At 36.6% G+C, this 25,863-nt stretch overlaps 2 protein-coding genes and 1 pseudogene across 3 annotated transcripts in view; 2 read left to right on the top strand and 1 right to left on the bottom strand.

Moving 5' to 3' along the window:
* Positions 1 to 481: 481 nt before the first annotated feature.
* Positions 482 to 7,951, top strand: LOC120091268 (zinc finger CCCH domain-containing protein 48-like). 2 transcript variants are annotated; one of them, XM_039049224.2, is made up of 9 exons: positions 482 to 1,427; positions 1,558 to 1,653; positions 3,657 to 3,746; positions 3,941 to 4,042; positions 6,160 to 6,306; positions 6,398 to 6,517; positions 6,625 to 6,684; positions 7,227 to 7,324; positions 7,478 to 7,951. In XM_039049224.2, the coding sequence occupies exons 1-9, from the start codon at positions 990 to 992 to the stop codon at positions 7,623 to 7,625; spliced, it is 1,299 nt and encodes a 432-aa protein (XP_038905152.1). In that variant the 5' UTR covers positions 482 to 989; the 3' UTR covers positions 7,626 to 7,951. The 2 variants fall into 2 exon arrangements, with proteins under 2 accessions (XP_038905152.1, XP_038905151.1); XM_039049223.2 differs by having other exon boundaries at positions 621 to 1,427; positions 6,115 to 6,306.
* Positions 7,952 to 9,448: 1,497 nt separating this feature from the next.
* The window catches only part of LOC120091254 (syntaxin-132-like), a 34,154-nt gene continuing 17,739 nt past the window's right edge, over positions 9,449 to 25,863 (top strand). The window contains exons 1-4 of the mRNA XM_039049203.2: positions 9,449 to 9,702; positions 12,484 to 12,594; positions 12,726 to 12,782; positions 25,164 to 25,212. Coding sequence (XP_038905131.1) covers positions 9,685 to 9,702; positions 12,484 to 12,594; positions 12,726 to 12,782; positions 25,164 to 25,212 — 235 coding nt within the window. The 5' untranslated portion in view covers positions 9,449 to 9,684. The remainder of the gene's footprint in view (positions 9,703 to 12,483; positions 12,595 to 12,725; positions 12,783 to 25,163; positions 25,213 to 25,863) is intronic.
* On the bottom strand, positions 19,586 to 21,882 carry LOC150032717 (uncharacterized; annotated as a pseudogene).

The raw sequence follows: 25,863 nt of genomic DNA, 5'->3' as shown, positions 1-25,863 counted from the left end.
GCCGGAATCGGTCCCAATTCAAAATTTTATATAGTGTCTCTACATGCAGGTTTAAGTTCTTGGATGTTTGTTTATTGATTTTGTAGGTAAATGCTACTAAATGTCGAATAAAATACCTTAGATTTTATTAAAAAAAATAAATTGTTTGTACAATACAATTACAAACGACAAGATTCATGAGATTTAGGGCATCCCAACCGTTTGTGTCGTGGATAAACCCACTATCAAATTTAAATCTTTCAAGATGGGACAACTTCTACCTCTTTCTCTCAAACTATTTTTTCCTTTTGGTATAGCTAAAAATCCAAAGTCATTTCCAATATGAAGTCATTGAAAATATTGGAAGAAGGAATAATTGATTATTTTAACTACAAATTGCAAATAATGATACTTAAGCAAAATGAAAGGCTTAAATAATGACCCTAATTCCCCATTTGCTTAACACACTCCCAAACTGGCCATTAAACTTATTCTAAATTAGAACTCTAAACACCCTACCTTTAAAAAAACTAAAATTAGATATAAATAAAGTGAAAATACATATAATTTTGTTCCCTTTAAATGACAAATATAACCTTATCGTACATCTTACGCATTCTTCTTATACACCGCGTCATCTCAGCTTCAATGTCCATCTCCATCTCCATCTCCATCTCCATCTCCATTAAACCCCCACTGTACTTCCCAATTTCAATCTCTGCTCCAATTTCTATTCTAGGGTTTCTCTGACACTTCCAAATTTATCCCTCCCCTCTTTCCATCTCAATCTCCCAATTCCTCTCTTGATTTTCCCCAAATCCCCAACTTCATGATCGTACTCGACATTCTCTCTTCTCTGCCTTGCCAGCGCCTGCTACGTCCTTGAAGTCGAAGATTCCTCTTCTTTGATCCCTACTGTTCCAGATTGTTTCACGTCCGATTGGTACTTCGAGTTTTGGAGGATACCCATTTTTGTGATCTGGGCTGACTGGGGTTTTCGATTTTGAGGTATGGATGTCGATGGAGGCGGTAAGCGCGTTTTTCAGAGGCTGGGCGCACCTTCCGGAGATTCTAGGAATCAGAAGGTCTGTTACCATTGGAGGGCGGGTAAATGTAATCGCTATCCATGTCCTTTTCTTCACCGAGAGTTAAATGGCCCTCCACATGCGGCTTCGAATGGAGCTGCTAATGCTGCCCCGAAGAGGGGTCATGGATTCGCCTCTGATGATTCGAGTTTTTCTGTTCCCCGACGGAGTCCCAATTTTAGCGGCGGCTCGACGTGGGGACGAGTTCATGGTGGTGGCAATAAAATAGTTAGAAAGACAGAGAAGCTTTGTAATTTTTGGGTTCAGGGGAACTGTGGTTATGGTGATAAGTGTAGATACTTGCATTCTTGGAGTTTGGGGGAAAGTTTTTCGCATCTAACGCAGCTCGATGGGCATCAGAAGGCAAGTGATATGTGTCGAAAACAAACTTGAATTCCCATTTATGCGGAGAATTGTGATTGTCTTGTCCTAGATTTCTTTTATTGACTGCAAGTATGGGACTTAATATTTCCTTCACTTATACTTTTTATAGGTTATAACTGGGATTGCTTTTCCATCTGGTTCTGATAAGCTTTATACTGGTAGTAAAGATGAGACCGTCAGGGTCTGGGACTGCCAGTCCGGGCAGGTTCGTTGCCGACCTACACTTAAGTTGTCCCTGTTCTTATATCCTCCTCCCTCTCTCACACACACGTCTTTATTAGAAATATTATATCACTTAGAGTACTGTTTACTGTGAACATTGATGTACGCTAGTTCTGTTTCTATTCAGATCCGAGAGCAATTTTATTGATGAGAGATTACATGAACATTAACGTGATAATACTATATTTGGAAAGCTAAATCGCAATAAGCTTCTTAGGAACTACTGAAGGCTTAGTTCTTGATGTTTGTTAATTGGATGTCAGAGGTAGGCTGTGAGCTAAGAGTGACTAGATAGGTCATGTAAATTGACCCTTTCTCTGCATGCATTTTTATCATACTTTTTTTTAGTAGATTACTTGGTTGGGGAGTAGACAAGTAACTTGGTGGAAGGGTTTGGAGTGGGAAGGTAAATATCCACGTTTACTCATCAGTTTCACCATTATATTTTGCTAGTAAATAGGAGTCTTTCATTAATACTAATAGAACTCTTTCCAATTTTTAGGAGTCCTTTTGGGGCGTTGGCTCCTGTCTTGCCCTATTACCATTTTTCTCACGACTGATTTGGCTTTATCTTTAACATTAAATTTTTGGCATGTGTTTTTCTACACTTGGGCATTGAAAAGATTAATAAGTGCATGTTTGTGAATGATTTTAAAATCATTAAAATCACTTTTGCCATTTTTAAAATCACTCTAGAGTACACTTTTAATTACTAAAGTTAATTTAATATATTGAATTTTACACTTTTAAATGCAATTTTTATATCATCAAAATTAGTTTTGAAGAATTAAAAACATGTTTCATAGTCATTTTGAAAATGACAAAAGTGATTTTAACTATTTTTAAATTACTCCCGTACGTACCCTAAGTGGGTGTCTCATGAGAAACAAGAGGTTCTTTATTCAATGATGAAAGTGGCATACCTAACCTTTTTAATATATCATTGCACCGCCCCTTTGTTTTGTCCATGTTTAGAATGCTGGTTGTTTTAAAAAATATCACGAGGCTCATAAGAAGCTCCATGTAAGAGGGTTTCCAATGACATTCATTTGAGGATTTGTTTCCCATTTTGCAAATCCATCAAAGTGATTTCGCTAAAACCATCTAGGGTTTCATGTTGTCTTCAACTATCGTTGTTGTGAATTGTCTCTTTGGAGACATCTGATAAAATTGGAATTATTGTCTCATGATTTGCCAGAGGAAATGCTCTAGTTCTTGTTTTGTGAGGAAAGAAAGTAGTGTCATATTATTTGTTATATTATATATTTAGGTTTTTTTATCAAAATAATATTATAATCATTTTATCTTTTCCTATATAGAAGATTTATGTATATATTTCTTTGTTCTGTGTATACAAAAAATTATTGCCAATTTTTGTGCCTTGTGTTTAAGCCTCAAGGAACTACTGCACTTCAGTGTATTGTGAGCTTTAGAAAACACCGAAAGGGAGAATTCTTTGCCTAGGCAGTGCTAAGGCAAATGTACCCTAAGGAATTTTTATTATTGTTAAAGTATAGTGGATTGCTTTATCAAGAACTTTGAGGTTGGGGTTAGCACACGTAAGACGTAACTCTGGGTCTCAGTTACTGTTGTTCTTCATTTTTGATTTGGGGCAATTGTGCCTTACATTTAGATGTTCCATCTAGTTTTTTTGTCTTTATTTTTCCATCCAAATTCATGTCTTTTAGAATGTGGAGTAAGACATTATATAATAAAATTTGACGTGGAATTTTAGTTTTGAAACAAAAATGCAAATACTAGAAATTTGAACTTCCAACACCAGTTACCATTATCACCAATTATAAGGCTTCAAGTCAAGTTGGTGATGCTTTTATTTTTTTATTTTTAATTTTTTATTTACAGTTGAGTAGATTACTTCATTAGTAACTTTAGGGCTGGCAAACGCTACTTTTCTGTTGATCACTAATTTTCTGACGTGTTAGTATTTGACTTGTGTTTTCTGAAATATTTTGCATTTCTTTGCAGTGCATGGCCGTTATTAATCTTGGCGGAGAAGTTGGTTCCATGATTGCTGAAGGCCCTTGGGTATTTGTAGGCATACCTAATTTTGTTAAAGTGAGTTGGAATGAATCTGATATGAAATTTTATTTTCTGCTGTGCTGTTACTGTGTTATTTTACACAACTGATGAAGTGTATGTCTGTAACTGTGTTTTAGCCTATTGGATGTACATATCTTGCTCATTCAGGATATCCTTTAATACCAATGTATGGTGACGTGAACTAACTCGGAATTTTATATGATTTGAAGGCATGGAACATTCAGACTTCAGCTGATCTGAGTCTTAGTGGACCCGTTGGCCTAGTTTATGCCCTTGTTGTGGGCAATGATTTACTCTTTGCTGGTACACAGGTATTCTCATTACTTTTGAATTGCATCTGTGAGAATTTTAGCGATGAGCTCTCTTGTTTATTAACTCATCCCCAGACTGTAACAATGAGACAGCTGTCTCTTACTACCCTGACCATATGATACAGCTGTCTTTTGCTACCCTGAGTAATGATATTGATCGATAAGTTTGTTGTTTTTTATCTGCGGTAATCCTGTTTGAGGAAGAAAGTAAATTCTGTGGTTTGATGCTATTAAAGCTCATATTCGGGATGGGAATTGTGAATGAAAAGAAATAGAAGAACATTTCAGGATTCTTTTGTAGATGATAGTGTCCTATGCGGAGGGTCAATATTGTTTCAAAATGGAGCTTCATTTATAATTTTTTCCCCAAAAAATTTTCCTCCTTTTTAAAATTGTGCTTATTAGAATAGTTTTATGAAAAACTCCTTGATTTCTTTGAGGATGTTATAAAGTTATATAAACAAGGGAGACAATCAATTTATACCTCTAAACTTAGGGGTTGTATGATGTCAGTGAATCAATGTAGACCCTCCGTGATTAGTTTATAACTATTTAAGTTGATTTTATCTAAAATCAACGAAATCACCTAAATAAAATTATTCTTCCTGAATCCTACCAAAGTAATAAAAATTAGGGAAAATATCAAATTATACTCCTCAACTTTGGGGTTGTATCAATTAAAACCCCAAACTAATAATTGTATCAACTTAAACTCTAAACTTTCATACGTGAATCAATTTAGACTCTTTGGTCGTGATTTGTAGCAATTTTTGTTTGGTTCTATCCAAATTCAGCTCATAATCACCTAAATAAAATTATTCTTCTCCAAAATTTCCATCAAAGTAGTAAGAAAAATTATCACGTAATTCTTTCAAAATAAGTGAAGAAAAATAGAGGAAGATGAGTAAATGACAAATCACTTAAATATGATGAAAAACTGCTAATATTTATTTGATTCTTGCATTTCTTTCTAATTTACATTAACTATTTCGTGTAAAGAAGTCTTATACCCTTGTAAAGTTTATGTATTAATGGGCATGAATCAGAATTCTAATGGAGGGTCTAAGTTTATCCACTTTATGAAAGTTTAGAGTTTAAATTGACCATTTACTTTGGGTCTGTGCGTTTGTTGCCTCCCATGTGGAACAGGTTCTTTAGGATCTTTGGGATTGCGTTTGCTCATTATAGAGATTGTTGTTCGATGTTTGAGGATGTGCTTTTGAATCCTCCCTTTCTTGACAAAGGAACGGTTCTTTGGCAGTCGTCTCTTTTTTTTTTTTTTTTACTATGTGTGGGGCATTTGGCTGGAGAGGAATAATATAAATTTTTGGGAGGTCAAGCACTCTGGAGAGGACCTTTGGAATGTGATTAGGTTTAACTTATCCCTGGGAGTCTGTTAATATGCTTTTTTGTAATTAATTAGCATAGTATTGTTAATATTTTCTTTGGATTGGAGACCTTTCTTGTAACTGGGTGTGTCGGTTGTTTTGTTTTTTGGGCTTGTTTTTGTTTGCCCTTGTATGTTGTTTCATCCATCTCATTGAAGGTTAGTTTCTTATGGAAAAAAAATTGATACAATTCTTAGTTTGGAGTTTTAATTAATGCAACCCTTTAAGGTATAAAATTGATTTTTTTGCTAAAAAATATCAAAGGAAGACAGAGAAGATAGAAAAAACCACTAATATCCTTTTGGTTTTAGTTGTTCTCTTTAAAAATATGTTAGTCCCTTCATTTGAAAAAGTATACAAGTGTGAAAATTATGTATTAGCGGCTTTGAAATAGACTTCTGATTAGGGTCAAAATTGATTCATTTGTAAGCAATCAATGTTCTAATTGATACAATCAATAGTTTGAGGTGTTAATTGATACTATCTCCAATGTTTAGAAGGTATAAATTGAAATTTTCTCAAAATAATATAAAAATGTCATGAACTTGTGGCTTTTGAATTTTGGTGGCTATGCTTGCTTTGAAGATTGTACCATTTCTTATTTTCTCATGCGTCTCATTTTTGTATGGAAATGATTCCTTCTGATTGTTGTACATCCATGGATTTCACCTGGATATTTTTTAGGTTAAGTCTTCCAAGTTTAATCATAATGCTTACCCTTCCACACAGGATGGGTCCATATTGGCATGGAAATTTAATGTAGCAACCAACTGCTTTGAGCCAGCTGCATCACTCAATGGCCACACCCTTCCTGTTGTTTCTTTAGTCGTGGGAGCTAATAGGCTCTACTCTGGTTCCATGGACCATTCTATTAAAGTGAGTTGAATTCGAGTATGTCATCTTTTCTCTAGTTACAGTTTGTTTTCCTCTATCAATTTGATTCTTATTCTTATTCTTTTTCTTTTAGGTATGGAGTTTGGAATCTTTACAATGTCTACAGACACTGTCAGATCATACATCAGTTGTAATGTCTGTACTTTGCTGGGAGCAATTTCTTTTGTCGTGTTCACTAGATAAAACTATAAAGGTTTGTCTCATTTACATGCTGAGTTTCTAATACATGAGGTGGTAGCACTGTTCATGTTCAGCTACGACTAGAAAATAATGTAATGGTTCAACTTGTCTTACCCGCAGGTTTGGGCTGCTACAGAAAGTGGAAACTTGGAAGTAACTTACACGCAAAAAGAAGACCATGTACGTGTGGTTTTCTGTTTTCTTCGCTGTTATCAAAATTATTATTATTATTATTATTATTATTATTATTTTTGGATAATACACAACTTTATTAAAGAAAGTGTATAAAGGATGAGAATAAGTTACGCTTAGATGCTTTATTATTGCTGCCATTGCATATTTATTTGATCTAAAAAAGGCTGTCATCATTGGTGTGCACGTCACTGCCAGGATTGTCCTCAAATTCAGATGCATCTTCTTGGAATTAGATGGTGATCTAATTATATGAGTGCTTTTTTAGAACCAGTGTAAGGCATAGGATCAACTGATAGTATGGATCTGAAATGGCTCCTACTGAAACTGAGAAATGAATGACTCCTTTATCCTCTTTCCTTCATTAAAGGGGAAACTTTTTGCATTTTTAGAAATTTTGGCTTCATTAGTGATTATAGTTCCAACTCAGTTTATTTTGGTGTCTGGGACAGCCATTTGGAAACAGTGGGATGATACCCTCATTCAACATGTTCAATTCACTTACATGACGTGATGATGATCTTTTTCAGGGCCTGCTTACTCTCTGTGGGATGCATGATTTAGATGGGAAGCCTATTTTGTTATGTTCGAGCAACGACAACTCTGTTCGCCTTTATGATCTGCCATCGTGAGCATCTTTACCCATGTTTATTATGTTTCTTGTTTTGATTCTAGGGTCTTGATTTTCTCTCTGTTTTTTGTTCTTTTTTTTTCAAATGTATATTGAAAACAGTGTTTTGTTAAAATCCATACCAATTAGCGCCTGTCTTCTTGGTGATAGGTTCTCTGAGAGGGGTAAAATATATTCCAAGGAAGAAATTAGATCAATTCAAGCTGGTCCAGGAGGCATCTTCTTTACCGGTGATGGGACCGGGCAAGTGAAAGTATGGACGTGGTTGGCTGAACAAGCTGCGGCAGCGAGCATGTAACATGTTATGAGCAAAACATAACATAGTGTAATGTAATTTGGTCTTGGTCTTCATCAGCTTGGTCCGATAAGTTTATACCTTTTTTTTGGGGAGGGGATAGTTCTTTTCTAGTGTACAAGTTGCAGAGGCAGTTGAGGTTGAGAATGCAATTTTTTATTTGTTAGTTTTAAGTGAGAAGCAGCAGACCATTAAGAGGAAATTGCTACACAATGATCGAAGTGTCTGTATTTGCAGAGTGATGAAAAGTTGTATGTGGCGCATCAAGAAATATAGCGCTGAATAAGTTCCACAGCTTGCTTGCTAAAGAAAATTATTCCCCAATTCAATCCCTGCCTTTTTGTTTTGTTTTTATGTTGTCTTTGGGCTGGGGCATGGCTTGTCAAATATCAAGTGAAGGTAGAAAGAGGTTGAACAATTTTGGCCTTTTGCCATCTTTTTTAGGTTAGTTGCAAGCAATTAGGTCCCCATATAACACAATTTAAAAGAATAGATTTAGGGGATGTCATTCACAAAACCCTCAGATCTGGATTTTAATAGAAAAAGGGGTAATAAGTAGGGGGCAAAAATATTCTTAAATTTGCAAATTTTGCAAATTTGAGCAAAAAAAAAAAAAAAAAAAAAAAGGTTCATTTGTGTATTTTTTATTATTCCAATTTTGTCCCGATTAGTGAATCAGCATGTAATCTGTAATAAACCTGTTATATGTGTACTTGACATGTCTTATGTATATTTTTAAGGTGTTAGGTGCTGTACTTTATGGAATTTTAATGCTGATTTTAGATTCCGTTTGCTATCTGATGGTGTGCTGCAACACACTACAGTAAGAGATAACCTGGAATACATTCCTAAAAGAGCTTTTATAATTTCCAAACTCCAGTTCTTAAGTAGGATCTAACATATGTTTATGAAAGTTTGAAGCATGTAATTAGCTCAAAATTTCCATGTTTAACTATAAGTCAAAAAGCTAAAAAGAGCATTATTCGACTGGTATAGTATTTGTATTATCAATCTTGAAGTCAGATATTTTATTCTTTTACCCCATATATTGTCCAAAAAAATGTCAAAAGCAAGCCAAAAGTGTAGGTATACACTCTTGTCCTTAAGATATGAGGTTACCTATTTCTATCATCTTTTTAGAACCAAAACTGATAACCCTCCTGAGGAGAGGCTTATTGTCTAGAAAGTTGAAGAATTTAACTATGGGGAATCTGACCCCTTTTTTCGCATTAAATAAAGTCTCTACTCTTACTTGTGTTTATTGCAATGAAGATCATCTCTTCAAAAATTATCCTTACAATCTGGCTTTATAATTTATGAGGAGATACAACAACAAGAGAGAGAAAAAAAGGAAAATATTTTCCATGTCACTTTGTCATATTAATAATTTAACATCCACGATTTTATTCAATATTAAATTTAAAAGTTTTTTTTAAGGGGAATAAACTGATTCTCAATAATTCAAGATCAAAAGAGTCAATATATTGACTAAATGTACCTATTCTTTAAAACTGAGGATACAAAGGATGTTTTTTTTCCTACATTTTAATTAAAGGCATTATAAGAAAGAAGAGACTAAGAGTCCCAATTGGAACTCCCCCATTAAATTTAATTTCGGTAAAAGCGAAAACAGCGGGAAGGTTACTTTAGTCAATTCAGTTACCAAAAAACATAGTTTAATTAATACGTAAAGATGACTTACTTGATAAGAAAATCGTATATTGATTATTGACTTCCTTGAGCTTGAACCATTTTTCACTATTATCCGATTTTTATAATATTCAATTATTATAATCATATAATAAAATATCTATATTTATAATTTCATTTGTAAAGAAGAAAAAAAGAATGTATATTAAAAGGGGAAGGACCTTCGCTTCCGCTCTGTCTCTGATCTGTCGCTCTCTCTCTCTCTCTGTTGCTGTTCCAAGTTTTGAACCTCTACGTCGGATTCTCTCTGTTTCAGGAGCATTGAAAGCTCTGTTCCTGTAGCCATTTCTTTCCCTCTTGGAGCTTTCATTCTCACACATTTCTCCGCCTGACTTCCGAGCTCGCTTTCATAATGAACGATCTTCTTTCGGTAATTTCTCCCCTGCCCAATTTTTCAATTTCTTTTTCTTTGTATTGAATTTTGTTGTTTTACAGATTGTTTTCTTTTTGCTCGATGATTTTGGAAGGTTTGATTTGTGGGTTTCGTCTTGAATTTGATCCAAGCTTCGTTTCGCTTTTCCGATTTGTTCGATCCACTTTGCTTTTCTTTACAAGATAAAGGAATTAGACGTGTTTTTGGTTGAATTTCGCTTGTGGTTGCTAAGTATAGTTTAGAGCTTGTGGAGCTTATGGGCGAGTTCAATTTGTGTATTCTAGACACTGCTCGAGGGCTTGGCAAAACATAATTCTATCTCTGGCGACCAACTACCCTGTTATCTTTTGTTTATCTACTGGTTAGGGAAAGGAGACGATGACATCGTAGCTCTTTAGTTCGCTACTTAATTTCCAATTTCTCTGTTGCTAGAAGTGATTTTTGACTTGTTACTATGTGTTTGTTGACTCCTCACTTCTCCTTTCACAAAAAAATTTCGTATTGTTCGTACACTGATTTATTTGGACGATTCTGTATGATAAAAATTAGATGGCTAGGTCAGGACATATAATTGAGAGCTTTTGGACTGAACCAAAGGGCGCAGAAAATGATTGGATGTTTTTGGTGTGACATTATCCTTTATCCAGTGTGTCCAATGTAGCCGTTGGTTCTGCTGGTTAACCACATTATGTGGTCATCAGGAGTGTCAGTATTTTGATTCTCAAAAGTTTATCAAGAATTGCCCGTTGATTTTAGTTTAGAATTGAGTAAAAGGAATTCTTCCATAAGATACCCATTTTCAGTTCGGGGCAAGAGCTTAGAATAGCATGGTCGCATGAGTGGATCGTTTAATACCTTGCATCATCATGGAAACTTTCTATAATGAACTTGCTTGATTAATTATTGTCTCCATTTCCAATTCTTTGTCTGTTGTTGTCTATATGGGGATGGTGAAGGAGAAAAATCTGAAAGTCTAAGTGCTAATGGTTGCTTCTTGGTTCTAGTTACCATTATCTCAGCTTTTTGTTCCCAGCCAAGCAAGAGTGAAGAAACAGGTTCAGGATACAATGCTTAGCTCCTTTCAAAATCTGATTTCAGGATGGAACTTTTTTTCTTTTTTTCCCTCCCTGCGGGGGTTCGGTTTCAAACTGATCTTGAGAACTCACACCTCCAGAGAAGGTGATTTAGGTTTTCCTCTGCCTTCCAACAAAGAATACAACAGAAAGTCCCACTAACAGAAGCAACATCCTCGTAAGCAGATCCAATGTGTTTAGGCGGCCAAGTAAGACTTGCCAAACAAAGAGCTTGACAAGGTGTTGTTAGAAGTTGGGAACTTGAAGGCTCATAACAAGGTGGTGTTAGCTAAATGGCTTTGGCGTTTCTCCCTTAAATCAGCTCTCTATGGCATAGGATCATTGTTAGCAAATTTGGTTGAGTTAGGTTCTTAGCTCTATTTGAAACTTAGAAGGCAATTTCTAAGAGCTTCCTTCGTTTGCTCATTTGGTTCATTGTGTAGGGTACATATGTACTTTTGGGAAGATCACTAGGTGGGAAATAGACCTCTTTGCTCTTTATTTCCTTGTCTTTACCACTTGTATTCCTTTAAAAATCATTTGGCTTCTGAGATTGTTGTTTGGTCAGGAAGCTCCCATTCTTTCTCTTTTAGGTTTCGTCGCCCTTTATCCGAGTGGGTTGTTCAAAGTGGGTAGTTTGAAACAAAGAGGAATTATTTGCTCTTTCGGGCTTGAGATTTCTCTTTGGCTTACTTATTTTGGTTTTCCATGTCCATCTAGTTTTCTTTAAATCAATGAAAAGTGTTACTCATTTCTTGGGGAAAAACAGATCTGGAGGTGGGAAGGGGTGTAGGATTTAACTAAATGTTTAGTTCCTAGTTGGTGCATCCTTTTTGAGGATTTTGGTTCTTTAATTCTTTTATTATTTATTTCAATTGGAGCACTTTCTTGTTTGCTTCATTGGTCTCTGATGCATCATTGTGCTGAATCAATTATGGGAAAGTTCAGTATAAAATGAAAGTTAACTGAAGACTTAAGTAAAAGGATATGTTTGAGCTTCACAGTGGAATTTTTATTTTGCTATGATATTTTATCCTTCATTGATGATTTGATATTGTATCTCAACATTTATTTCATTTTAGGATGTATTTACCTTATCCTTCTCATTTTAGGATGAATCAATTATGGGAAAGTTCAGTATAAAATGAAAGTTAGCTGAAGACTTAAGTACGAGGATGTGTTTGAGCTTCCCAGTGGAATTTTTATTTTGCTATGATATTTTATCCTTCACTGATGCTTTCATATTGTATCTCAACATTTATTTCATTTTAGGATGTATTTACTTTATCGTTTTCATTTTAGGATGAATCAATTATGGGAAAGTTCAGTATAAAATGAAAGTTAACTGAGGACTTAAGTACGAGGATGTGTTTGAGCTTCCCAGTGGAATTTTTATTTTACTATGATATTTTATCCTTCACTGATGCTTTGATATTGTATCTCATCATTTATTTCATTTTAGGATGTATTTACTTTATCATTTTCATTTTAGGATATATTTACTTTATCCTCTAATCAGATGTACCTGTTAAATCAAAGTTATAACTTTTTGCGGTTTTGGGAGAGATTTTGAATTAATTTATAAATGACCAAAATACAAACAAGGAAATTAGCTATTAAAATCTAAACTGAACAAAGATAAAATATTTTGCAAAGAAGGAATGAATCTACACTTTCATTAACTGAACTTGATAATGTTTTGCAGGATTCCTTTGAGATCCCTCGGGGTCGTCAACCTTCTAGAGGTGGAGACATTGAGCTAGGGTCAAATGTTCCGGCAAGTGGAGGGGATGGCTTGGAGGATTTCTTTAAAAAGGTATTTGAATAATCTCTTTTGCCTCTTATTGTTGAGCAAATAGTAATTTTGATGTTGCTATATAAGAATGTTTTCAATAACTCAACAGTTAAAGTGGATATGTTGTACTTGTGTTCTTTCATCTTTTCCAGGTCCAAGAAATTGAAAAACAGAATGAGAAGCTGGATAGGCTATTGAGAAAGCTCCAGGTATGAATGTCTATTATTCTACCTTTTGGCAATATTTGTTGTTGTTATTAGTATTATTATTATTATGAAAAAACCATTTTCATTAAGAAAAAAATGAAAGAATACAAAAGCAACAAAAAACCAGTCCATGAAAAGGTGGGAAACCCTCCACAAAAGGGACTCCAACTATGCAAAATAATACATATAGAATAATTACAAAAAGTCTTCGAATTAGAAGCCCACAAAGAAACATGATAATGTACAAGGGACCAAATCTTACAAGGATACCTCTCCGGACCTCTAAAAACCCTATTGTTCTGCACACCCCCACTGCCCACAAAATAGCACACACCCTTGCAAGCCAAAGAAATCGACCCTTCTCCCCTCCGAGCAGGTTGAGAAGGGACTCCTCAAGCAACGCTCCCACTTCTCTGTGTCGAGCCCCCGAAACTCCAAACGTTTGAAACAGAGTCCCAAACTGATCTAAAGCTAAATTTTTGTAGTATTTAGCGGGACTCGGTCAAACCACAGGGAGCCTAGTGATAGTTTCTTGCGAGCTAATTTTCGAGTGCCTAGTGATAGTTTGTCGCAAGCTAATTTTCAGGTTAAAGAGGTGGGGGGGGGGAGTGGTTTGGAAATGAAATAGAAGACTGTAGGATAAAGGCAAGAAAAGTAAAGAATAAAAGAGCGATCTCACTAAATGCTCTAGAAGAATAGATTAATCCAATTGTAATTTGATCATAGGAACTCAAAATAAAGCTATTTGAAATGCAAGCACACGAACGACATACTCAACTAAGGCAACTTATTCGAAAAGTCAACTTATTGGAAAAGCTAAACGATTGACCAATTATTAATTAAGACTAGTGCCTCAATTAAACTAAATGCCGACCTACTGGGCACGATGGTGTTCCATGTAAATCTAACATTTGCATTACGCTCAAAGGGTACTATACCATGACAATTTTTTTTTATGAGAAATATGAATCATAATTTTGTTGATAGTATGAAATTACAAAAGGGCAAAAGATGCCGTGAAGAGTTACATAATGCTATTCGAATGTGTAATGGAAGATGTAAGGTCGTAATCACAAAAGAAAGGAGTGAATTTACACCAAGTTGAAGATGTATACAAAAGGAGATCCAAGAATTGTGGAAAACCCTTCATTTTTTTTTGTTCGAATATGCGATGGTTACATTCATTCCAAACAAGCCAAAAGAAGACTTTGATGATGAAGGTCCATAGAGTTGCTTTCTCATTCTTGAAAGGATGACCAATGAGCGTCATATTCAAGAGAGTGGTTAGGTTGTTGGGAAACACCATAGGATAATTGAAGTATGTAAGGATTTTTCCCCAAAAATCGCTAGCAAAATCACAATACACCAGCTTGTGCATAATGGTTTCATAGCTACGGTGGCAAAGAACACACCAATTAGGAGCAAACATGATCCATGGGGCCGTTTTGATGAGGATGGCAGCTGTATTGATGCTTCCATGGCCGACTTCCCATAAAAAGAACTGGATTTTTTTTGGAATAGGGCCTTTCCAAATATTTTTATAAAGTGCAGCATTCGTACATTACCATTTGATGCAAGATGAATTGAGGGAGATTTTGTGGTGAACTTGGCAGATTTATCAAGGATCCATCTCCACGAATCCTTTACTGTATGGCTGTTGGGTGGCACAAGATGAGTGGATAAGACAGACCATTCAATAATCTCACTATCAATGAGGTTTCTTCTAAGACCAAGGTCCCACGCTTCATAGCTATTGTTCCAACATTGGGCTATGGTAGCTTCTTTTTTCATTGAGAGAGCATGAAGTCTAGGAAAGGCGTCCTTGAGTGGTGTGGAGCCAACCCAAGTGACATTAAAAAAGATGTACATTCATCGTTGCTAACAATGTGATTTGTATTATTGTGAATGAGGTCGCTCTGCCTAGCAATGTACTTCCATGAACTTTTAGCCAATCGAAACCGACTGCTGTGGTTAGAGAGAGACCATTTTTAATATCAATTAGGATTCTCCAAAGGGCATCTTCCTCAATATGATGTCTCCAAATCCACTTGGCTAAGAGACTCTTGTTTCTCTTTTTCAGTTCAATCAAATTGAGGCCTCCTTCAGCAGTAAGGAGCTGTACCTTTTGCCAATTAATTGAGTGAACACCTCCCTTGTCTTCGTGCCAATTCTAAAGGAAATTCCTGTGCATACATAGAGCAGTCCTTGTCACCAATCCTTCCACATGCCCATGAAATCTACAATCAATCGAGACAGGGAAAGAACCCTATCGAATCGACATCTATTTAGTTCTCTTTCCACATCGTGAGAATTCCACCAGCCGAGCAAATTGCATCTAAAGCTAGCCAATCCATCTGTCTTGAAATCGAAATTTCACCAACCTCTAATCAAGATAGTCAATCCTTATTTCCTACAAAATGACTATGCCCAAATTAGCTTTACTCAGAAGATCTTTAACAAGAGCTCTTTTATAGGCAATCCCTGAAGCCCCTCACCTTCCAAAGATGATCTTTATACTATGCCATGACAATCAATCAATTGGATAGCTGAATTTAATTAATGACTTCTTTTTATTCCTAAATTGGTCATGCAAATATGAATCCTGGAGTAACCAGCAAAGGCACATACATGATTCAATTCTAGCTACTTGGCAATCACAATATGAAATTGCAGATTATGCAACGGTTTTTAGCTATTAGACATGCATTTATGACTAGCGTCAATGCATTTATCCTCCTTAGAACGTGGGAAAATGAAACAGAGGAAGAAAATGCGGAAATGGAGTTAAAGGGCAACATTGGAGTAAAGGGTAGTGATGAAAGGGCCAATGAGATGACGTTACAAAGATCATCTCTGGAAGGTGAGGGGCTTGAGGGATTGCCTATAAAAGAGCTCTTGTTAAAGATTGATGATGGGAAATTAGATGTCAATTACTCAACAACTAAAATTCCGTGGACGCAATATGCGATGCATGTCCTTAATGTATGTGTTGATTATCATGCATCGTGGTCATGCATTTGAATGACTTTGGGTTAACAAATGTATGCGATGACCATGCGTCCTGTCACAAGTTTTCTTACGCTCACATCAAGTATAACGCGAACGCAAGTTTTTCGGGTGATCCGAGGTCGAACTCAGGGACTTGTAGCTAGATGAATGTGGTAATGTGCATGCGACGGTTGAATAAAAGAATGATGGAGGGGTTGCTAAGCTAACACTACTCCTACTCCTAACTAACAGACAATGCAATGAGAATATGAATGAGAGGTAGAAACACGACAACTCTTGACATGAAACAAATGAATGGGAAAACAGATAAAATGTGAGGACGTATTCATCGCAACCCTAAGCTTGACCTCAAGGGCAACCTCAGCCAACACAAGCTATGCGATCATGCTACACACACTTGAGCCTAATTCTAGGACGTATGCGATGTATATACGATAGTGTCGATAAGCCTATGCCAGCCTAAACCCCTATAACCCGCTCACGTGCTCTCGCCGCATGAGCATGATGGCCGCATGTCTCCACCATATCCTACTTCCTGGACGCATGCAATATCCTATCCGTAGGGTGCATACACTGTGTGATGGCAAACAGAGTTTATTCCTAAGTCTCCATTCTTGCTTATGCAAATCTAATCTAGCTCTTCCGAGCATCAATTCTAATCTAGCTCTCTTGAGTCTTAGGTTCTTTCTTTAGACTCTCCCGAGTAGCTCTAAAGGTACAGTGGACGCATACATAAGACAAGTTAACCACAAAAACTTGGCTGATGCAAGATTATTCCTATCTCTAGTGAACACTAACTTACATTACTTAATGCGACCAACCACTTACCCTCCCGGGTAGTTAGTTGTTGCGGACTTTACTCATAGACAAGCGCTGTGTTAGCTTCACACTAAGCAAATAAGGTTTTCTCACACACTCACTCAATGCACACCTCTCGGTGGTTTGCTACATGCTTCATATCTCTAATCCACATGACTAAGTGTGCGATACTCTAGCAATCTCACTAAGTGATGCAATGAAAGTTAAGAGTTGCTAAGTAAAGAAGATGGAGATGGAATCGAAGGAAACACAGAAATGCATTGAACATATAATGTATTAATTCCTTAATCACAAAATGTAATACAAGTCAAGGCTGCCGGTGGTGCTATGGATGGGCGGTGGAGCTGACTCTCCCGAGATCTAGCTCCGATCGAAGGCTCCGGTCGTCACTCGGAATGGAGGAAGGAGATGAAGGACTCTCAAGCTTTCTTCTCACGCATTAATCTGGATCGCAGGGGAAAACCCTGGATGAGTTGAAATTCTACTCATCGGCTTCTTTATATAGAGCTTGGATCGCCGACAGCATTAATGGACTGCTCTGATTCTGACATTCACGGCGCATTAGTCCTTTCTGAATCTCTGCGGCTAACGGCGTGGTAGGTGAAATGTCAACATCAGCTTTTGATTTTTCCAAGATGTACGTTGATGCGTTCATTCCACCAACCTTGTGTTAATTCCTCTATTATGCGTTATCGTGTAGCTACAATCGTTTAGTGACCGTATTCGCTTAATATCGCAACTTCGCCACGATGACCGCAATCGCTTGACGAGCGCAACTCCCATGTGATGGACGCATACGGCTGATTACTGCAACACCCATGCGTTGATCGAACGCGTTCGCCTTTGCGATGGAGAGTTTTTCCGCATGCGGTTGTCTATGCGATAGTCCGGTTTCCGCGTTTGCGTCCACTTCCTGCGTTAGCTACAAAAATAGACCATTGAACGCATAATGATGCATAATAGTGGGTTAGCCGAGATTCATCATGCTGATCAACGCAAACTCATTTTCTCATGAATTCCTAACATAATTGCCGCATATTTTGCTTAACAGCCTTTATAATTCTAAATAAAAGGCCTAAGATAACATGCGTTTCTGCATGTCATCAAAGATCTTCCGAGTAAAGCTAATTTGGGCATAGTCACTTTGTAGGAAATGAGGACTGACTACCTTGATTAGAGGTTGGTGAAATTTCGATCTCAAGACAGATGGGTTGGCTAGCTTTAGATGCAATTTGCTCGGCTGGTGGAATTCTCATGATATGGATAGAGAACTGTATAGATGTTGTTGATTAGACAGGGTTCTTTCTTTGATTGTAGATTTCATGGGCATGTGGAAGGATGGGTGGCAGGGGTTTATGAATCGAGCTCTATGTATGGTAGAAAGGACTTTTGGTGGGAACTTAATGACTTGGCGTGGCTATGTCAAGGCTGATTGTGCTTGGCAAGTGATTTCAACATGGTTAGATAGATAAGAGGCTAAATGATACCAGAACCAATAGATGTTTGAAAAAGTTCAATCATTATACTTTAGAGAATAACCTGATGGCCCCTTCTACCAAAGCGAACATAGCTTAACTAGCTTAACCAGCATACAAATGTGTTAGTGACCAATGGGTTTGTGATTCGAATCCCTGTTCCCCAATTGTACTAAAAAAAACTTGATTGACCGTCCCATGGTTAATGTTGCCTTTCCCTAGGCTAGAATGGGTGAACGAGTGGCGGCTTTGAGGATGGATAGATTCTTACTTTCAAGGAATTTGGTTGCGACCTTTAAGGATTATAGATTGGAAAGACTACACCAAACCCAGATCACTTTTTGTTAGCTTTATATATGGGGTGTTTAGATGGTCCCTGTCCCTTTAGATTTGAAAACATCTAGTTGGAGGATCCAAATTTTAGGGAAAAATAGAGGAGTGGTGGGCCGAACAAATTCTGAATGGATGGACAGGCTTTCGGTTCATGAAATAGCTCAAAATCTTGAAACAAAGTGTACGGAGATGGAATAAAGGAACTTTTGGGAATGTCTTTGATAGAGAACAAATCTCATCCATCAAATTGAGCAAATTGATTTAACAGGAACCATCCAGATGCATCTTAGGAGTGACTGAAAGCTTATATTCTTGAGTTAACTTTGAGTGAATGGAGATTGATGAGCCAAAAAGACAAAATCAAGTGGTTAAAGTGGGCCTCGGCCATGAAAAATAGAGCATGCATACTCTTGTAAGTGAGGTTGAAATACTCCTATTGACGGAGGAAGAAATTATAGAAGAGATTCTACACTTCTGTAAGAAAGTTTACATGATTGATGAGGGCTCTCAGTTTATAATTAATGGGATTGACTGGGTTCGGATCGACTCAGGGAAGATCGAGATTAGAAAGACCTTTTAGTGAGGAGGCAATCTTCAAAGCCATCCACAAGATTGGCAGGCTTGAATCCCCATGCCTCAATAGTATGACAGGGGAATTCTATAGAAAATGTTGGAACTTCTTGAAGCTCGGTATTGTAGAAGTATTGTTTGATTCCTAAAAAGAAGAAAGCCTCCAAAGTTGGAGACTTTAGGCCCATAAGTCTGATTTCCTCTCTTTAGAAGGTGATTGCAAAGGTCCTTGTGAAAAATTGAAAGAAGTGCTTCCCTACACCATTTGTGACTTGTCAATCCCTAAGAAGCATAGACACCAATACGGATACGATCAGATACGACAATTCGTTAATTTCTAAAAAACTAAGATATGGATACGTCTAAGGATACGTCATTTTTATTTTTATTTTTTCATATATATAAATTTAACCATAAAGAAAGATACTAAAATGTAGTCCAAAACATAAGATATCAAATTAATAACATAAAAGTTCTTAGTACAAAGACAAACTAAAGAAACTTGAAATATTATCACTTTGTCCTACCACAAAGTTCTTAGTATAAACCAAATTAGTAACATAAAGACTAGAAAATAGAAAAACTTGAAACACTCAAATCTTAAATCACCATAACATCATCATCATCAACATCATTATCACTTTCACCAACACCATGATCTCCCAAAACATCAGCCTCTAACTCTGGTTCATCTAAAGATAAATTGGCTACTTCCAACATACCAACATCTTCAAAAGAATCAAAACTATCTCCAGCAATGTCCCATGCTTTAGTCTCTCCTCTTGAATATTCTGGAGTACCCCTTGACAAAAGGCATAGATTGCTGTGAATATATACCAAATCTTCTGCACGTTGAGGTGTCAACTTGTTCCTTTTGAGAGAGAGAATAAAAGAGTATGTGCTCCAATTTCTCTCACAACAGGAAGAGGAAGAAGGTTGCCTGAGTACTTTCAATGCAATTGGTTGAAGCATTGGGGCATAGACACCATGAGTGGCCCACCAACTTATAGGATCAATTATACATCTTTGAGATATGGAATCAGGGTCACTGAAATCTTTAGATTTGGTAGAAAAGTTTGCAAACTCTATGTTCACTTTTGCACGATCCTCAAGGTCACTAAAATATTTCTTAAAATACTTCATCCTCTCTCGAGATAGTTCGATATCTTGGTGTGGGGCCACTCGATTAGGGGACTCTAAAAGCCATTCTTCACTATAGTACCTAAAATAGATTCAGGTTAGAATATAATATAGATAATATATATATATATATAAAGAAAAGATAAACAAGATAGTGTAATTAAGTACCTCAGATTCAAGGAGTGTGCTAAACAATGAAGTGGAGTATTGTTTTTATTCTAGCAATCAATGAGAATATTATAAACCACGTCATAAAAAGAGGAAAAGTCACTAGGTTCAGATCCTTCATGCTTATAAATAGTTGCCTTCACCTTTACAATCATTTCATCCCACATATCATACACCAAATGTAGACAAGGTGCATCTGTATCACAAGCTCTAATCATGTCATAGATAGGTATAGTGAAGGCAAGAATATAATCAATTTTGTCCCACCATAAGTCGTTAAGCACCAAATCCTTCACACGCCTTGCCTTTACCACATCATCTTCCCTATAATTTGCCCATTTATCACTGATGACCATGGCTTGTAAACCACTTGTAATAAGTTTAAACCTCTTAAGCATGATGATACTAAATGCAAAGCGTGTTTCAGCCACAGAAAGAAATTTCAGATATACAAATTCATTAAACATGGCAAGCTGCATCGAATGATTCATAATAAAATTTTTCACAAACATGACTTCACTAGCATTATCAGAGATCCAACTGCACTCCTTATACACAAGTTGGTTGTTTTCAACATTTTTAGCAGCACATATATTCTTCAAAGCAAGGTTCAAGGTATGCACTACACATGGTGTCCATACAATCATGGGAAATTGTGATTCGATAATTTGTCTTGCAGCTTTGTAATTAGGAGCATTGTCAGTTATCACTTGAATCACTTACTCATGCCCAACTTCATTAATAACTTCTTTAATCAAATTTGCAATGAAATACTTGTCTTTCCAGAACAATCCATTGACTTTAGAAACATAGGTTGTCGTTCTGAAATTGCCATAAAATTGATCAAAGGCCTCCTTTGTGAGTCACTCCATCCATCACTCACAATACTCACCCCTTTAGTACGCCATCCATCTCGAATTGAAATTAATAACCGCTCAATATTTGTCTTTTCTCCTTGAAGAAGAGTCGTCCTCAACATATTATTATATCCAGGAGGCAAATATCCTGACAACAAATGATTTGCTGCATAAGAAAATGCTCCTCTAAAGTGTGGATTTCTCGCTAAATGAAATGGCAAATCAACGGAATAAAACATTCTGGCAATTATGAATGTAATTGGTCTCGTGATGCATTGTTGAATGATTTTTCAATTGCACTTGCATCACTACTACTATACTTTCTCTTCTTCTCAAAGTCCAATTTGCTTGTAATAGGAGAATTACTAACATTAACACCACTAATTGTTATGACTGGAGGTGGTAAGGGAACATTCTTTGGACCTTTTTTTTCTAGCCGAGTCTTTACTTCTTCCAATTTTTGCATTTCACTCAAAATGGAAGAAGTGACTTTGAAACAAGGTCCAATTCCTTGACCACTTATCTTCAATAAATGAGCTCTAACCCGTGTATAAGAGCTCCTCTTTGAAATATTACAAAGGTTACATTGCCAAAAGAAATTTCCACCCCTTCGCCTAATTTTTGAATTTTGGTCACATATTTCCAAAGAGGTTTTGTATCATCTTCAACAATGGAAGAGGATGAGTTTATGGAAGGATTTGATGATTGACTTTGGCTTGATGAAGATGCCATTTAAACAAGAATAGTGCCAGTATAAACAAGAACTGAGAAGAAATGGAAATGGAAAATTAAATTTTAACTTACTACTGTTAAAAATTAAAATTAAACACCTAAAAATTAAAATCAAAGATTCAGATTTCAGACCAAAGGAAACTTACTACTGTTAAAAATTAAAATTAAACACCTAAAATCAAAGATTCAATCCAAAAGAAATGGAAATTTCAGAGATTGAAAATGAAAAGTTGAAAACTTAAAAAAGAAATGGAAATCAAAACATGAACAGAAGGATTAAGGAAGAACGAACGTTTATGGTATCCATAGTGAGTTGATGATGCACTAAACGAACGAGATGAAGTCGTTGTCGTCTGGGCTGACCTGAGACGAATCTGGACTCTGCTGGCTGGAGCGGTCGAAGTCGTCGTCGGTGGTTGGGTTGATGAAGAAGAACTGAAGAAGAAGAAGTGAACTGGACCAACTGGTGAAGTGAAGAGGAAGAGTCGAAGACGAAGGGAAGAAGAAGAATTGGACTGGAAGGAACTTGAGTGCCGACTGCTGTTGCCCGTCAAACAACAGATGAGATGAGAATTTGAGAGTTTAAGTTTACAGTTGACTCTTAGTTTTAGCTTTTAGGGTTTTTTTTTTTTACTTTTTTTTTTTAGTTTTAGTTTTAACTTTTACTTTTGTTTTAGGAATTTGATTTTAGACTTTTGTTTTTAATAATTATATTAATAAAAATAGAAAACTAAGTAGTAAGTGGATTATTTCTGGGTTAATGGGATATTGGGCTAAAGAGGAAAAATTAACAAATTTTAGCTTGCCGTATCCCCTTCACGTATCTTGAAGGGGATACGCGTATCCGAAATTAAGAAAAAAAAAAAAAATCAGATACTCCATTTCACGTATCTGACACGTATCTGGACGTATCAGTATCAGATACGTATCTGATACCGATTCTCTGCACCTTAGGTCAATCCGCTTTTATTCAAGGAGGTCAAACTCTAGATGCCATCCTTGTTGCCTTGAAAACAATCGAAGATTGAAAAGCTCTTCTAAAGAACAGGGCTTTTGTTGAGACTTGATTTAGAGAAGGCTATGACAAAGTAAAGTGAGAATTCCTAAACAAGATTCTTTGGTTAATGGTAGACCTAGAGGTAAATCCATAGTAGTAAGAGGCTTAAAGCAAGATGATTCCTTGTCCTCTTTCCTATTCGTGATTGTGGATGATGCCTTTAGCCACATTGTTCATTTCTGCCTGGATAAGAAAGTTCTGGAAGGTTTATGTGGTAGGAATGATAAGGATGAAGTTTCTATGTTGCAATATGCCGATGACACGATAGTTTTTTGCCCCAATGAAGCCCCCGTCCTAAAGAAGTGGTGGGATAAATTGAATCTCTTTATGGAAGGCTTGGGCTTATCACTAAATCGTTAAAGACCTCGCTGATTAGGATTGACACGGCCAATGAGGAAGTTAGGGCTTGGGCGGATAATTTCAATTGCCAAGTAGAAGTGCTGCCTTTAAACTACCTTCATTTTGGGACCCATTGATTGAGAAAATTAACACTAAGCTAGATATTTGGAGATGCCTCCTCCTCTCCAAAGGTGGGAGGGTGACTCTTGCCTAATCCATCCTCAATATTTAGCCCGTTTATTAACTTTTGCTCTTAAAGGCTCCTAAGTTAGTGATAAAAAAGAGGGAGAAAATCGTTAAGGAATTCATTCAGAGTGGAGGTTCTTATAAACCTGGTTGCAACTCAGTCAAATGGAAGTGGATTGCTCTTCCTATTTCCATTGGCGGTCTTGAAGTGGGTTAATTATCCCATCGGAATACGTTCTTACTAAATGGCTATGGAGATTTGCACAAGAAGACAAGCCTTTTTGGAAGAAAGTCATTATTAGCATCAATGGTGTCTCCCCATTTGGGTGGAAGACAAATAAGCTGAAGAAGAAACAAGGAAATAGGATGTGGGTTGATATCTCAAAAAAATTACCCTTTCTTTGAGAAGTTTACACAAGGTTCAAAACCAGCTGTGGAAGGAAGGTGAGATTCTTGGAGGATGTGTAGACCCCCTTGAAGGCTGTCCAAATCACCCAGCTGGACTCTCAAAGGATTTACCCAGCTGGTGCTTATGGAAGAGGAGGTTGAAGCAACTTCCTAGACCTTTTTGCTACTTGAAACAAAAAGGAAGATTCTATTCATGATTGTTGGAATTATGAAAACCAATCTTGGAATCTTGGCTTCAGAAGCTGCCTTTTGACAAAGAATTCAAGAATTGGGTGGTGTTAGTGGAGAAATTAGGCTCAGTCCAAATCAGAAATGACCTTGACAAGATCCGTTGGAATTTAGAAGGTTCGAGGAACTATTCCAGCAGGCCAACCTTCCAAAAGCTCTCCTTTCGCTCGACCAAGATTGTTATGGACTTAACTAGCTTGATTTGGAAGCATCACAGCCCAAGAAAGTTAAAGATGATCCTCTGGTATTTGGTGTTTTGAAGTCTAAATACTGATGATAGACTGCAAAGAAATTCAAAAGATTGGACACTCTCACTCTCTGGTTGCAGACTCTGCTTAAGGGAGGGTGACTCTCTTGATCACCTCTTTCTTCGTTATAATTTTGACTCTCATGCTTGGGATTACTTTGCTGGTTTGCTGGGCATCTCTTTTTCTCACCCTAAAAGGTGGAGGACTGGCTTTTAGAAGGACTATATGGTTGGAATTTGACAAAACGAGGGTGATTAATAGTTGCATCTTCAGGGCTCTTTCTTCATTGTGATTTTGCCTCTGTGCTTGAAATTACTTTGCTGTTTGCTGGGATTTTTTTTGTCTCCCTAAAAAGGTGGACTGGCTTTTAGAAGGGCTTTATGGTTGGAATTTGAATAGTAAAGTAAGGATTATTAGTAGTTGCGTGTTCAGGGCTCTTGATGGATTGCCTTCTGGGCTTGCATTTTATGTGAATTTTGATTTATTTTTTAATAACTGCAACAGTGGGCATACTCAAGTATTTATTTTGAGCACTTCTCTCTCTTGTATGTGGTAGGGGCAGGGGCATCATTTGTATACAATTCTGTAGTTTTTATATAAAAATGGAATATTTTGGGGATATTATGATGCTACTCAATGCAATGTATAAAGAGAGCCTTGAGGTATAAATTTCTATCATGATGTTAGTTTATTTCCAAACTGCATGAAACCTTAGCATAAGAACAGATGAAAAATGTAACGTTTTGGTTTTTAGTATTCATCATAATATCGTGAATACTCCTTTATTGGCATGTTGTCCCAAAACTTGGTTCCAGGATTCACACGAGAAGTCAAAAGCTGTGACTAAAGCTCCAGCAATGAAAGGTAATCTTTATAACCACTCATAATTCATGTATCCTACTTTTTCTTTAAAACTTATGTTTGATTGTGATCTCTGGAAACTTATTTGCATTACCTTGTTTTTGGTTTCTGTTGCATATACCCAATGGTCTCGCATATTGACGGTTCACAAAACTATGCAATAATTTGTGTGGTGGATGAATAAGGTGAAATGGAGGTTAAGAAATGACTGAATTTTCGCTAACACACAAAGCTTTATCACCAAACGTACCTTGCCCAAGTATAAGTAGATGCGTCAGCAAATAGTATTGGTTTCTATTTGAGGCTCGAGTCCTTAGGGAATTCTATCCTCAAGATGTGTTTGATGAAATAAACCATGCAATGCTCACACAAGGCAAGTAGGTAACCAATTTTTCAAAATAGTTGAGGTGATTATGCAATAAAAATTAAAAGAATGCAAGAATCACATGCAGCTATATATGGATGCAGTTGACTATACGGTGGTGATACAAGACTGGACTCCTAGGCTACCTTATGTTACTTGTATCCCTAACACTTTTTCATTGACTTCACTTTCTTTCATCTTTGTGATTTTATGCTGAGGGAGTCTACTGTGCTACCTTTCCAGTGCAACACCTTGCAGACACAACTAGTTATATTTCTATGTGTTAGCCA

The sequence above is a fragment of the Benincasa hispida genome, chromosome 11 (genome assembly GCF_027475165.1).
Source record: "Benincasa hispida cultivar pf3 chromosome 11, pf3_genome.v1.1, whole genome shotgun sequence".
Lineage (NCBI taxonomy): Eukaryota > Viridiplantae > Streptophyta > Magnoliopsida > Cucurbitales > Cucurbitaceae > Benincasa > Benincasa hispida.
This window is presented reverse-complemented; position numbering and strand designations above follow the sequence as displayed.